The sequence below is a fragment of the Plecotus auritus genome (assembly GCF_963455305.1).
Source record: "Plecotus auritus genome assembly, chromosome: 8".
Classification (NCBI taxonomy): Eukaryota; Metazoa; Chordata; class Mammalia; order Chiroptera; family Vespertilionidae; genus Plecotus; species Plecotus auritus.
In genome coordinates this window covers 106,685,807-106,698,736 of record NC_137782.1, presented here as the reverse complement: position 1 = coordinate 106,698,736, position 12,930 = coordinate 106,685,807, and the positions used below count along the sequence as shown (strand labels likewise).

The following is a 12,930-nucleotide window of genomic DNA, read 5'->3' as shown; positions in this document are numbered from 1 at the left end:
TATATACACTGAGTGGCCAGATTATTATGACCACCCCATCAGTACTTCGCTGGGCCACCTTTTGCCTTCAATACTGCGTCAATTCTTGGCATTGACTCCACGAGATGTTGAAAGGTGATGCGAGGAATCTGACACCGTGCCTGATGAATAGCACTGTCCAGTTCTGTGAGATTTGATGGTTGTGGAGCCAGCTGCCTGATGGCTCTTTTAACTTCGTCCCACAAATGCTCAATTGGATTGAGATCTGGTGATTGTGGGGGCCACCTAAGCAAGGTAAAGTCTCCCTCATGTTCTTGAAACCACTCCTGCACAATACGAGCACCGTGGCATGGCGCATTGTCTTGTTGGAAAAAGCCATCTCCATTGGGATACACCGCAGCTCGAGAACCACATGCGGCTCTTTGGCCCCTTGAGTGTGGCTCTTCCACAAAATACCACGTGCGGGCGTGCACGCACAGTGCGATTGAAGGAGTACCCTAATTAAGTTAATAACAATGTACCTACCTATATAGTTTAAGTTTAAAAAATTTGGCTCTCTAAAGAAATTTTAATCGTTGTACTGTTGATATTTGGCTCTGTTGACTAATGAGTTTGCCGACTACTGGGATACGCCATCTACATGATAGGATGAACTTGATCAGCAATGATACTTAGATATGTTTTGCTTGCTATTCAGACGTTGTTCCACACGAATTAAAGGGCCCAAATCATGCCAGGAAAACATGCCCCAAACCATAACACTGCCCCCACCAGCTTGAAGGGTTGTAGTCATGCATGTGGGTTGTATGCTTTCATGCTGTTTCCATGAAATTCTCACTCTGCCATCTGCATGATGCAACTGGAAACGTGATTCATCGGACCACATGACTTTTTTCCAATGCTTGACTGTCCAATCCTTGTGTTCCTGTGCGAAATGGAGACGTTTTATCTTGGTAACTGCAGACAGCAAAGGTGTTCGAACAGGCCTTCGGCTTCCATATCCCATATGATGCAGTGTACGGCTAATTTGCCTACAAAGGTCAGGTGGTCATAATAATCTGGCCACTCAGAGAGTGTGTGCGTGTGTGTGTGTGTGTGTGTGTGTGTGTGTGTGTGTGTGTATGTGTGTGTGTGTGTGTGTTTCTGCATTTTGTATGATTTATAAACATCTACTCCTTGGTTTCTTGGTGTGTGTTTTTTCCCCTTTCTCTGCAGTGCCAATTCTGCAGTCACTCTGAGTTTTTAGCTTCTTACTATATATCATCAGTCCATCTTCACAATTCTTTCCTTAACAGTTTATTTTAATCATACCTGTTTCACAGAACTCTCCCTCACCCAACATTTTAAAAAATGTTCTTGGTAGTGTTAAGTAATTAAAATAACTTCCATTTTGTTGAGTAAATATTCCTTTGTCTTTTCTTTATCTCTTTTTCACACTGTTCCTCTTTTGTTCCTACATTTTAGCATCATCTCAAATAAAAGAGTTGATTGTTGTCTTGAAAACTCAATTCTTCACTTGATTTAAAATTACTTTTTGCCCTGGTTTGGATCAGTGGATAGAGCATCAGTCTGTGGACTGAAGGGTTCCAGGTTCGATTCCTGGGTTGTGGGCTTGATCCCCAGTAGAGGGCATGCAGGAGGCAGCTGATCAATGATTCTCACCACTGATATTTCTATCTCTCTCTCTGACTCTCCCTTCCTGTCTGGAATCAATAAAAATATATATTTAAAATTACTTTTTGTCTTTCTCTATTCTCTAGAGTTTGTGACATGAGGTAGCAGCTTTCGTACTTTTAACATAAATGAGACTTTAAAAAGATCTGTATAATGTTTATTGGTGTTCATAAAGGGATTTTTAACATGTTCCTAATTTGCTATTTTTCAAACCATCTCTTTAGGATCTTTAAGATCTTTTAAAAAACATTTGTACATATTGCTGAAGATTATGACTAAGTAAGTTACAAAGCCATCATAGCATCAGCACCAGACTACTGAATATATTTATTAAATGTTGTGAATTATTTCAGCAACGAATTCACACAAAAATACTTACATTCAAAGGCATCCATTATTCATCAGTACAAGCCATCAAGTAAGATGAGGCTTCAAGCAAACCGAGCAGACCTTTAGCTGAGAACAGTAAGAATCCCTAGAGAGAATCTGCTTTGCCACTAAGTACAACTTCCAACAAAATTTTCTGCAGGTTCTATTTCCATCTGAGAAGCTATGACAGAGAATTTCCCTCAGACTTTGTTTTCATGGAACTGTATTGATACAACTTGACAGATATTTTTCTTTTTAAAGATAATCAGCAAGTCAGGCAACTGTAATTTTAATCCAGCAGGTTGCCAAGAAAGCAGACACATCCTGACAAAGCAGAGATGTCCCAAATTTGGCAAAATGCCAGTGCTACACACTACTTTAATGATATTACAGAAGAATTAAGTATTTCTTCATTTGGATAAAAATGGAATAAAAAGAATCTGTTGCTAATTTGAATAGAAAAGGCAAAAAAAAATACTTAGAGGAATAAAAGAAAAGGTAAAGACATATACAGATTAAAGAAAATGTGGACAAATATAGGATTTACAACCTCCAGGAGCCCATAAGATGAGAGATGAGAAAAACAGATACTAAAGACAAAGATAGCAATGTTTCTACAATAAAACCAAAATATACAAGGGCTAAGACACCAAATGCCACCGATCATTCTGGCAGACAGTTCAATTCAACAAGAGCATACCGGCTCAGTAAAAATGGAAAGTTCAAGCACTAAGAAAGTGCTTAGTAGAAAATAAAAGTAAGAGGAAATATTACCAAGATTTTGTAGTAATATTTTTCAAAACAGAAATTGGTCTACTGCTTTTCCTTATTATAAATAATGTTATAGAAAGCTACATTAGCATTCCTAAATTATACTGATATATGATTAAAGAATTCATGGGTAACCTTTATAGGACACCATGACTGTAAACTGCTTATAATATAGTAGAGGCCTGGTGCACGAAATTTGTGCACTGGAGGAGGGGGTCCCTCAGCCCAGCCTGTGCCCTCTTACAGTCCGGGAGCCCTGGGGGATGTCCACCTGCAGGTTGACATCCCTCTCACTGCAGGTTGACATCCCTCTCACAGTCTGGGATCCCTCGCTCCTAACCACTCGCCTGCTTGCTCCTAACCACTCGCCTGCTCACTCCTTACCGCCCGCCTCGCCACTCCTTACCGCCCGCCTGCTAGCACCTTACCACTTGGCTCGCCGCTCTTCAGCGCTGCCGCAGAGGAGGGAGAGGCTCACGACACCACCGCTGCTCTCACCAGCCGTAAGCCCAGCTTCTGGCTGAGCGGCACTCCCACTGTGGGAGCACACTGACCACCAGGGGGCAGCTCACCGTCATTCCACTGTAACGGTCACTTAGGCTTTTATTATATAGATAAAAATCTAATATGTGAGAGATTTTTTAAAAATTTCAAATTCCTTAGTATTGCAAAATAGTATGCCAAACACTCCAATCCTGTTGCTCATCATTTGTTACCAGAATCCACTGACTGTATAACTCTGTCCCTTGTTTACCTATTACATTCCTAGAACAGAATACCTCCTTTTTCACGTAACTCCTAATTGCTCCTAAAGACTCCACTCTCACCTCCTCTGAGAAGCTGCCCACCACTCTACCCATCACAATTCCTTTGAATTAGGCATTGCACTTCTGTGCTCCCCCGTATTTACCTCTGTAAACCTTACAGTACACTATATATAGATTCCTGTTAATCATGGGTTTATAATCCAAAAAGTTTAGCCATTCACGAGCAAGATTCCCTCCTCCACCCAAAATTTGGGACATTGAGCTATTTGCAATTATATTTTGGAATTAATATGAAACGTGCATGCCACAAGATTGGTATGCAAGAGGAAATCTGCTAGTGAGGTCCCAATTGAGCACTCAAAAGTCACTGCTTAACGAAACTTGTTTCTTTTTCCTTGTTGTATCAGTGTTTCTCATTGTGACCCACAGTAATATTTACTATTTATAACACCATCTAGTATACACTAGCACATTAAACAAATGTAAAAGATACTTATCCTGTACGAGAAGCACTTTACTATTATTATACTAGTGGCCCGAGGCATGAAATTCGTGCACAGGGGGTGGGGGGGGGGTCCCTCAGCCCAGCCTGCACCCTCTCCGATTGGACATCCTTCTCGAAAACTGGGACCGCTGGCTCCTAACCACTCACCTGCCTGCCTGCCTGATCACCCCTAACTGCCTCTGCCTGCCTTCCTGATGGCCCCTAACCTCTCTGCCTGCCTGCCTGATCGCCCCTAACTGCCCTCCCTTGCCGGCCTGATCTTGCCCCCAACTGCTCCTGCCTACCTGATCACCCCTAACTGCCCTCCCCTGCCGGCCTGGTTGTCCTCAACTGCCCTCCCCTGCAGGCCTGATCTCGCCCCCAACTGCCCTCCCCTGACACCCCGGTTGCCCCCAACTGCCCTCTCCTGCTGGCCTGATCTCGCCCCCAACGGCCCTCCCCTAAGGGCCTGATCGCCCCTAACTTCCTCTGCCTGCCTGATCTTGCCCCCAACTGCCCTCCCCTGCCAGCCTGATCTCGCCCCCCCACTGCCCTCCCCTGCCAGCCTGATCTCGCCCCCAACTGCTCTCCCCTGCCAGCCTGATCACCCCTAACTTCCTCTGCCTGCCTGATCACCCCTAACTGCCTTCCCCTGCTGGCCTAAACTTGCCCCCAACTGCCCTCCCCTGCTGGCCTGATCTCGCCCCCAACTGCCCTCTCTGCCTCAGCCCCCACCACCATGGCTTTGTCCGGAAGGAAGTCGGATGTCTGGAAGATGGCCGGTAGACTGGTTAATTAGCATATTACCCTTTTATTAGTATAGACTAGAGGCCCAGTGCACGAATTCGTGCATGGATGGGGTCCGGCTAGCCCGGCCCGAATTGGGGCAGATTAGGGTTGGGCCTGTTGGGAGGAAGAGATGGTGGGAAGTTGGCTGGCCAGCCTGCCCCAATCAGGGCCTGATCAGGGCCCAGCCAGCTGGGAGGAAGGGCCAGGGCAACTGGCCGGTGGGCCCCTCCCCCGAATGGGGTGGGGGGTGCCGATCGGGGACCAGCAGCCTGGGGGAGAGGCCATGGGTGGTTGTCCAGCCGGCCCTGTCCCAGATCGGGGTGGGGGTGCTGATCTGGGATGGGGCCGGGCGGGGGAAGGGGCTGCAGGAGGTTGACCGGCCAGCCCCACCCTTGATCAGGGTGGTGGGGGCCCATTCGGGGCAGGGCCAGTCAGGGGGAGGGGCTGCAGGCCAATCAGGGTGGTGGGGACTCACTGGGGGCGAGGCCGGCCAGAAGAAGGGGCTGCAGGGTGTTGGCCGACCAGCTCCACTCCCTATTGGGGTGGGGGGTGTGATCAGGGGTGGGGTGGCCAGAGGGAGGGGCTGCAGGAAGTTGGCCAGCTGGCACCACCCCCTGTTGGGGTGGGGCTTGGGGAGATCAGGGGCAGGGCTGGCCAGGGGGGAAGGGCGGTAGGGAGAGGGTTTGGCCAGCATGGTGTTTGATCAGGGTGGGAGAGTCTGATCAGGCGCGGGCCAGCTGGGGGTAGGGGCCACGGGAGGTTGGCAGGCCGGCCCCACCCCCTGATCAGGTGGTTCGCTGGCCACAGTGGGCGTCATAGCAACTAGTTGTTACAGTCGATGGCAATACATATATATATATATATATATATATATATATATATAATGTATATGTATATGTATATGTATATATATATGTATATGTATATGTGTGTGTGTGTATATATATATTCTCGCTGCTCCTTTCATTAAGTTGTCTGTAACTTCTGAAGGGATTTCATAAATAATGGGTTATGACTGCACTCCCCCCAAAAGATAGGCATAGTTTTAGCCATTTATGAGGTGATTAAAAATTTTGTTTTATGAAACATGGTCCCTAAAAGAAATATAACCACTAAGGTTGCATATGGAAGTAAAGAAATATCAATATTTAAGACAACCAAGCCAATATCTATACTAATAAAAGGGTAACATGCAATTTGGTCAGGATGCCCTCACAGTAATGACCGAACAGCAGAAGCCAACAGTGGGTTAGTGAGGGACAACCAAACAACTGAATAGCAGGCTGCGTGGGGTGACCAGGCCAGCAGGGGGGTTAGTGAGGGACGACCAAACAACTGAACAGCAGGCTGTGTGGGGCAACCAGGCTGGCGGGGGGGAGGCAGTTGGGGGCAACCAGGCTGGCAGGGGAGGGTAGTTAGGGGTGATCAGGCTGGCAGGCAGAGGCGGTTAGGGGTGATCAGGCTGGCAGGCAGGTGAGCAGTTAAGAGCCAGAGGTCCCAGATTGTGAGTTAGACATCCCCTGAGGGGTCCTGGATTGGAGAGGGTGCAGGCTGGGCTGAGGGGACCCACCCCCATGCATGAATTTCGTGCACTGGGCCTCTAGTCCTATGTAATAAAAGCCTAATATGAAAATTGTCCCCTCGACTGGAGTTCAACCAGGGGGCGTGCCCAGCCCACCAACTGCCTGTGCCCCCTCTCCCCAGCTGGTCCCAGCCCCGATCAGGCCCCTCCACCCTGATCGGGGGCAGGGCTGGCCAACCAACCTCCTGTGTCCCCTCCCACCAACCAGCCCGGCCGGATTGGGGCAGGCCAGCAGGACCCCGCCCGTGTATGAATTCGTGTACCAGGCCTCTAGTATGTATATAAATCATTAAGGGTCTGATGGGGTCAGTTAAGCCTTCAGTTATATCTGAGCTGTGCCTCGTGGTTAAACATGTGTTGTGGTGGTATTCAGGAATGTGGGGATTGCTAAGGGGCCATACTGTCTGGTATTTGTTTGATTTTTATTTATTTCAGTGTCTGGCTCAAGTAAAGTGTTCAGTAAACATTTTCCATATGGATTAAAAAAGGCTTTATTTCAAGAATAATCAGGGAGATGAGAATTACAGTAACAAGGAGAAATTGTCACCCATCTTATTGAAAACACTAGAGGCCCGATGCACGAAATTCGTGCACGGGAGTGCGTGTCCGTCAGCCCAGCCTGCACCCTCTCCAATCTGGGACCCCTTGAGAGATGTCCGACAGCCCATTTAGGCCCGATCCCACTAAACAGGCAGTCGGACATCCCTCTCACAATCCAGGACTGCTGGCTCCCAACTGCTCACCTGTTTGCCTTCCTGATTGCCCCTAACCACTTCTGCCTGCTAGCCTGATCACTCCCTAACCACTCCCCTGCCAGCCCGATTGCCCCTAACTGCCTTCCCCTGCCAGCCTGATCACCCCCTAACCACTCCCCTGCCAGCCTGATTGATGCCTAACTGCCCTCCCCTGCAGCCTGTTTGCCCCTAACTGCTCTCCCTTGCAGGCCTGGTCACCCCTAATTGCCCTCCCCTGCAGGCCTGGTCCCCCCCTCCCTGCAACTGCTCTCCCCTGCAGGCCTGGGTCCCCCCCCAGCTGCCCTTCCCTGCAGGCCCGGTCGCCCCCAATTTCCCTCCTCTGCCGGCCTGGTCACCCCTAACTGCCCTCCCCTGCAGGCTTGATTGCCCACAACTGCCCTGCCTTGCAGGCCTGGTCCCTCCCAACTGCCCTCCCCTGCTGGCCATCTTGTGGCAGCCATCTTGTGTCCACATGGGTTGGAGTGATGGTCAATTTGCATATTACTCTTTTATTAGATAGGGTAGTAATACCTAATGTAGATAGAAAAAGGGGCATACTCATAACTCAATGATGGAATGTGAATTGCTACAGCCTTTTTGAAAAGCTATGTAAGAATATCTATTAAAATTTAAGATGGAGCCGGGCTAGTGTGATTCTGTGGTTGAGCATTGACCTGTGAACCAGGAGGTCATGGTTTGACTGTGGGCTCAATACCCAGTAGGGGGTGTGCAGGAGGCAGCCAATCAATGATTCTCTCTCATTACTGATGTTTCTACCTTTAGCTCCCTTCCTCTTTTAAATCAATAAAAATATGTATTGCAAAAAAATTAAGATGTATACATCCTTTGCAGCAATAACCTCAAAACTCAAACTCTCTCCCACAGAAATAAAAGCATCAGTCAGTACCTAAGAACTGTACCAGGATGTTTACTGAATACTTTATTAGTGGAAGAAAATGGAAACTAAGCAAATGTCCATCAATTGTTAAATTAACATTGATACACTCACACCAAGAATATTAGACAGCAGTTAGATTCATAATGACTTGGAGGGATTTCTACTATATATGTTAAGTTTAGAGAAGCAAAAATATAATGAGATCCATTTTTTCAAAAGTATACGTATGCATGTATGTTTGTATATGACTAAAAGAATATAGAGAAAGCCATAGAAGACACATAGGTTCAGGAGTTCCAGGGAAGGAAAGTTAGCAACTCCCCCACATGGCACACACATGAAGTGTTAACAAATAAAAATATTCTAATATTCTGTATGCTATAGTCCTTTTTAGATACTTGTGTCTATACAGGAAAGACATACTCAAAAGAGATGCAAGAAAAAATAACTCCCAGAATATTTTTCAATAAGAAAAATAAAGGAAGTCTTCTTTTTCAACATAGTTTTTAGATCATAGTACTTGACTTCACAACATTTGGTAAGTTAAGCACTTTCCTTCCTCGAAACATTTTCCCGTTTCCACGACACCACACTGCCTTCCCTCTGTTCATGTTCAATCCATTGGGGTTCTTCTTCGTTGACTGTTTGTCCTTCAGGGCCCTGTCCTGCTCATTCCTCATTCAGCACACCCTCCTTGGTGACCTACCATGGCCCAGGCCTCACTTACCCCACAAAGCAACACAGGGCTTGTAAACCAGTTCTCCTCTTGAATACAGACTTTCCTATCTGTGGGCCTCCTGGAAATCTCCACTTGCACACCCACAGATGCCTGACATAGCCAAAACTAAACTCGTTTTCTTCCCTCTCAAATCTGTTCCTCCTTTTCAGATCCCATGTCAGTGAACGTCCTCACCCCACCACGTGGAAGGCAGCTTCCCACTGCCCTCAGGATTAATGAAATGTGCAAGTTCTGTCTTCATCTCTCCAAAAAGTTTTGGGAAATTTAAGAAAACAGAAACTGCACAGATACAAGTCACTATCCTCTCCACGGTGTGACTTCCTCCACCTGGCCTTCCAGGTCACGGCGAGAGTCCAGTTCCACCCACCTCCTGCGGCACAGCCTCCTCCCTCCGGGATACGGCGCGCGGAGGCCGGGACCAGCCCCACACCCACGCAGGGACAGCAGTGAGTGGGTGGGCGGGCGGGGGGGGACGCTCCAGGTAACTTTCCCCTCACACACCCTGCGAAACTCAGAAACAACCTCCAGAGTAGCCGCTGAAACCAATACCCACTTCTCTAACCTCACAACTCTACCACTAAGCACCTGAGTCCCGACGGTCCCGATGAGGGCCCGCGAGGCAGCAGGGCCTGCTTCCTATCCTCGCGCTACAGGGACCAGCACTCTCACTCCTCCTAGGCCTTACCTGGGGCCCGGGAACTGATTGCAACTCCGCGGCCGCGGCTTTCCAGAGGACTTGTCTCGGGGCCAGGCTAACCCTTGGCCGGAGAAGGAGCCGCTGGGAAACCACGGCACCACAGGACACACAGGAGGCCGCCATCTTGGCTGTGGAGGGCCCGCTGGCGAGCGGGGGCGGGGCCAGGGGCTGCGCAGGCGCCGGGGGCGGTTCAGGGGTGGTCGGGAAGCTCCAGCGAGAAGAGACAGGGGGCGTGTCCTGTGGCCTGAGGCGGCTGATAGGGCACGTGAGCCCGCGGGGCGTGTCCGGCCCCACCCCTGGCCCACGTGGACCCTGGCCGGGGAGGTAGTGGGTGGTTCCTCCACTTGTCTCTTCTGTGCCTCTCGAGCTAAGTCTCTGACCGAGTCTCCTCGGTACTTTACTGACTTCCACGTGTGCACCGCTGCACCTTCTTCCCCGGCTCTCCCCGAACGCGGAGCCTGCGCAGCCCGCCCGCACCGCCCTCTCCGTTGTGTCTTCCCCACGCTCCGTAGCTCCTGTCTTCCTCACGCAAGAATGGACTCCAGGTTTTGCTTCCTATCTGCCTTCCTAGCATGGGGTTTCCCTCCTCTCTACCTTTCATATTCCCCAGGGTCCAGGGTCTCCTCCTCCAGCAACTACCAGACCACTCTTACGTTGTTTTTTGACGGTAATAATACTAACAGGCCAAAACGAAAACCGGTGAGGACGAAATGCTGCCTCATCTTTGCACGTCACTCCCCATAGTGTTGGTACTAAGCCTTACTTGAAACCCAATCAAAGTTAGGTGTTAACTAGAGATGAGTATGCTTTCCTTCTGGGACTTGTGTCCTCCTGGCAGTAACTCCAGGTTGCTTTACACGGAATATATAGCAAATGATGTAGTAAAGGGCTCTGAAAGGATTTCTAAACATTTAGATTTGAAGGACCAGTAAAATTAAAACACAGACATACACAGAAAATCTGAGGTCATACAAAGTTGTTAAGTAAATAAATGCCATCTACTATCATTTCTTAAAACGCAGAACATTTCAACATTAAAAAGGTAGAACTGACATAATCTCAAAATAAAGAGCAGTCCTTTAAATGGAATGCATTTAGTTGTACAAAAAGCTCACTCTGTTGTTCTTTTGTTACCTTGTAGGATAGTGAAACTTACAGCAAATTAGCAGAGGTCCAGAAACCAAACTTTATAGGTTATTGAAGTAGATGTCTTGCCCTAGCCAGTTTGGCTCAGTGCATAGAGCATCAGCTTTCGAACTGAAGAGTCCTGGGTTCAATTCTGGTCAAAGGCACATACATACCTTGGTTGCAGGCTTGATCCCCAACCCCATCTGGACATGGGCAGGTGGGGGAGGCAACCAGTTCATGTGTCTCTATCACATCAATGTTTCTCTCTCTGTCTCTCCTTCCCCCTTCCACTCTTTCTAAAAAATCAGTGGAAAAATATCCTCAGGTGAGGATTAACAACAACAAAAATATGTGTCTTTTTTTTTTAATTCAAACATCAGACTTCATGGTCTGAATTTTGAGCCAATGATTTGCTCTCTTTTTCTGACTTATTTTATTTATTTATGTATTTATTTATTTTTGTTAAACCTCATCTGAGGACATTTTTCCATTGATTTTTTTAGGGAGAGCGGAAGAGAGAGGGAAAGACAGAGAGAAACATCGGTGTGAGAGAAATACATAGATTGGTTGCCTCCTGCACCAGCCCTGACCAGGGCCGGGGCCTGGGAGGAGCCTGCAACCAAGGTATGTACTCTTGACTGGAATCGACCCCAAGACCCTTTGGTCTGCAGACCCACGCGCTATCCACTGACTACCACTATACTATTGTGTCTGTCTGTGTTATATATAAGGTGTTTTATTTTCTTTTTTTTTTAATATATTTTATTGATTTTTTTACAGAGAGGAAGAGAGAGGGATAGAGAGTTAGAAACATCGATGAGAGAGAAACATTGATCAGCTGCCTCCTGCACACCTCCTACTGGGGATGTGCCCGCAACCAAGGTACGTGCCCTTGACCGGAATCGAACCTGGGACCCTTCAGTCTGCAGGCCGACGCTCTATCCACTGAGCCAAACCGGTTTCGGCAAGGTGTTTTATTTTCTTAATCCCTTTACCTTTTTTCATTCAGCCCCCCCAAATAGATATCTCTAAATAACAGTTTCTATACATTGTAAAAAATATTTAACTTAATTGCGGAAACTTAAGTAGAAACAAGCAAATAAGTTTGTAGAAGCAGAATTTATACCACTTTTTTTCAATTGGCAAATGAGATTTATTTAAACAATAAGTCAACAGAAACAAGAAGTGATTCAGCAGCCCTAGTGACAGGTTTCTCGAGTGTGGGATGGGCTGATAGACAAGACCTGGCCATCACTCAGGAAACCCATGTACCAACTCTGGGAAGGCCAGTGGCTACAGCTTCTGGCTCAGCATGAGCCTGAAACTGGTTAGTTACACAGCAGTGGGCAAAACTACGGCCCGCGGGCCAGTTCCGGCTGTTCTATCCGGTTCTCTTGCTCTCCCCTCCGCTCCTTTACTTTGAATTTATATTAGTTCACACAAACACTCCATCCATGCGTTTGTTCCGGCCCTCTGGTACAGTTTAAGAACCCATTGTGGCCCTCGAGTCAAAAAGTTTGCCCACCCCTGGGTTAGTACATGATCCTCACACCTAGCACACTTCCTCCTCTGGTGGCCCAGCACGAGCAGTAATGCTGCATGAACTGCTTCGAAGCTCCATTTTTTCCAGGATTCAAGGGGCTCTATTCTGCTGACTTCAGTCTGAAGTAATCTGCTGCACAATTCCATAATATTCGTGGTTGATGCTGTTTCCCACTCATTCAACAGGAGCCATTCTTTCTGAGACTTTAAGGACTTGCAGGTTTCCACCCCTGCCAGGTCACACTATCGTCTTCGCAGGTGTCCCAACTAGTCATCCATGTTCACCTGTTCATAGTTTATGAATGTGGCAGTCCCAAAACTGTTGGCTTCCCACTTGATTAGGTTTGTAGACCGCTCTGGAGTCTTGTAGACCAGCATACATTCAGTTATCATGGCAGTGACAACTGTGTATTCATATTACTTTTCTTTAGTTTCTCTTCAGTTAAGGTCAGTCTTGAAGATCTGCTCCAATTATGGCACATCTCTTCGAATCCAACATGAGTCCATCGATTTGAAGAGTGTCCTTTGAATGTAACTCTAAAATGGGTTTTGATAGGAGAGGTTTGAATTTGATGCTGTGTAGCTTTCTCAGGACTATCATTGGAAAGTTACCTTCAAAATATTTAATGCCTGTATAAATGCCTTTGCAAGCTGACCAATGCCATGGACTCAAGCAAAATAACTCTGTTAATTTCAGGGACCTTCCTTTCTTTAGACAGTCTCCCAAAATGCTGGATGAAAAGGTCATCCCAGAAGCTAATGCTTACTGCAGACCTC

The 12,930-nt window shown here is 47.4% G+C and overlaps 1 protein-coding gene and 1 pseudogene across 2 annotated transcripts in view; both read right to left on the bottom strand.

The window, feature by feature from the left end:
• The window catches only part of MRPS9 (mitochondrial ribosomal protein S9), a 92,890-nt gene extending 83,264 nt beyond the window's left edge, over window positions 1–9,626 (bottom strand). Inside the window, exon 1 of the mRNA XM_080685632.1 lies at window positions 9,472–9,626. Within this exon, the coding sequence (XP_080541758.1) occupies window positions 9,472–9,606 (135 nt within the window). The 5' untranslated portion in view covers window positions 9,607–9,626. The remainder of the gene's footprint in view (window positions 1–9,471) is intronic.
• A 2,517-nt stretch (window positions 9,627–12,143) lies between these two features.
• Window positions 12,144–12,652, bottom strand: LOC308256640 (leucine carboxyl methyltransferase 1-like; annotated as a pseudogene). Its single transcript has one exon. The product of its transcript is annotated as a leucine carboxyl methyltransferase 1-like (transcript).
• Window positions 12,653–12,930: the final 278 nt, after the last annotated feature.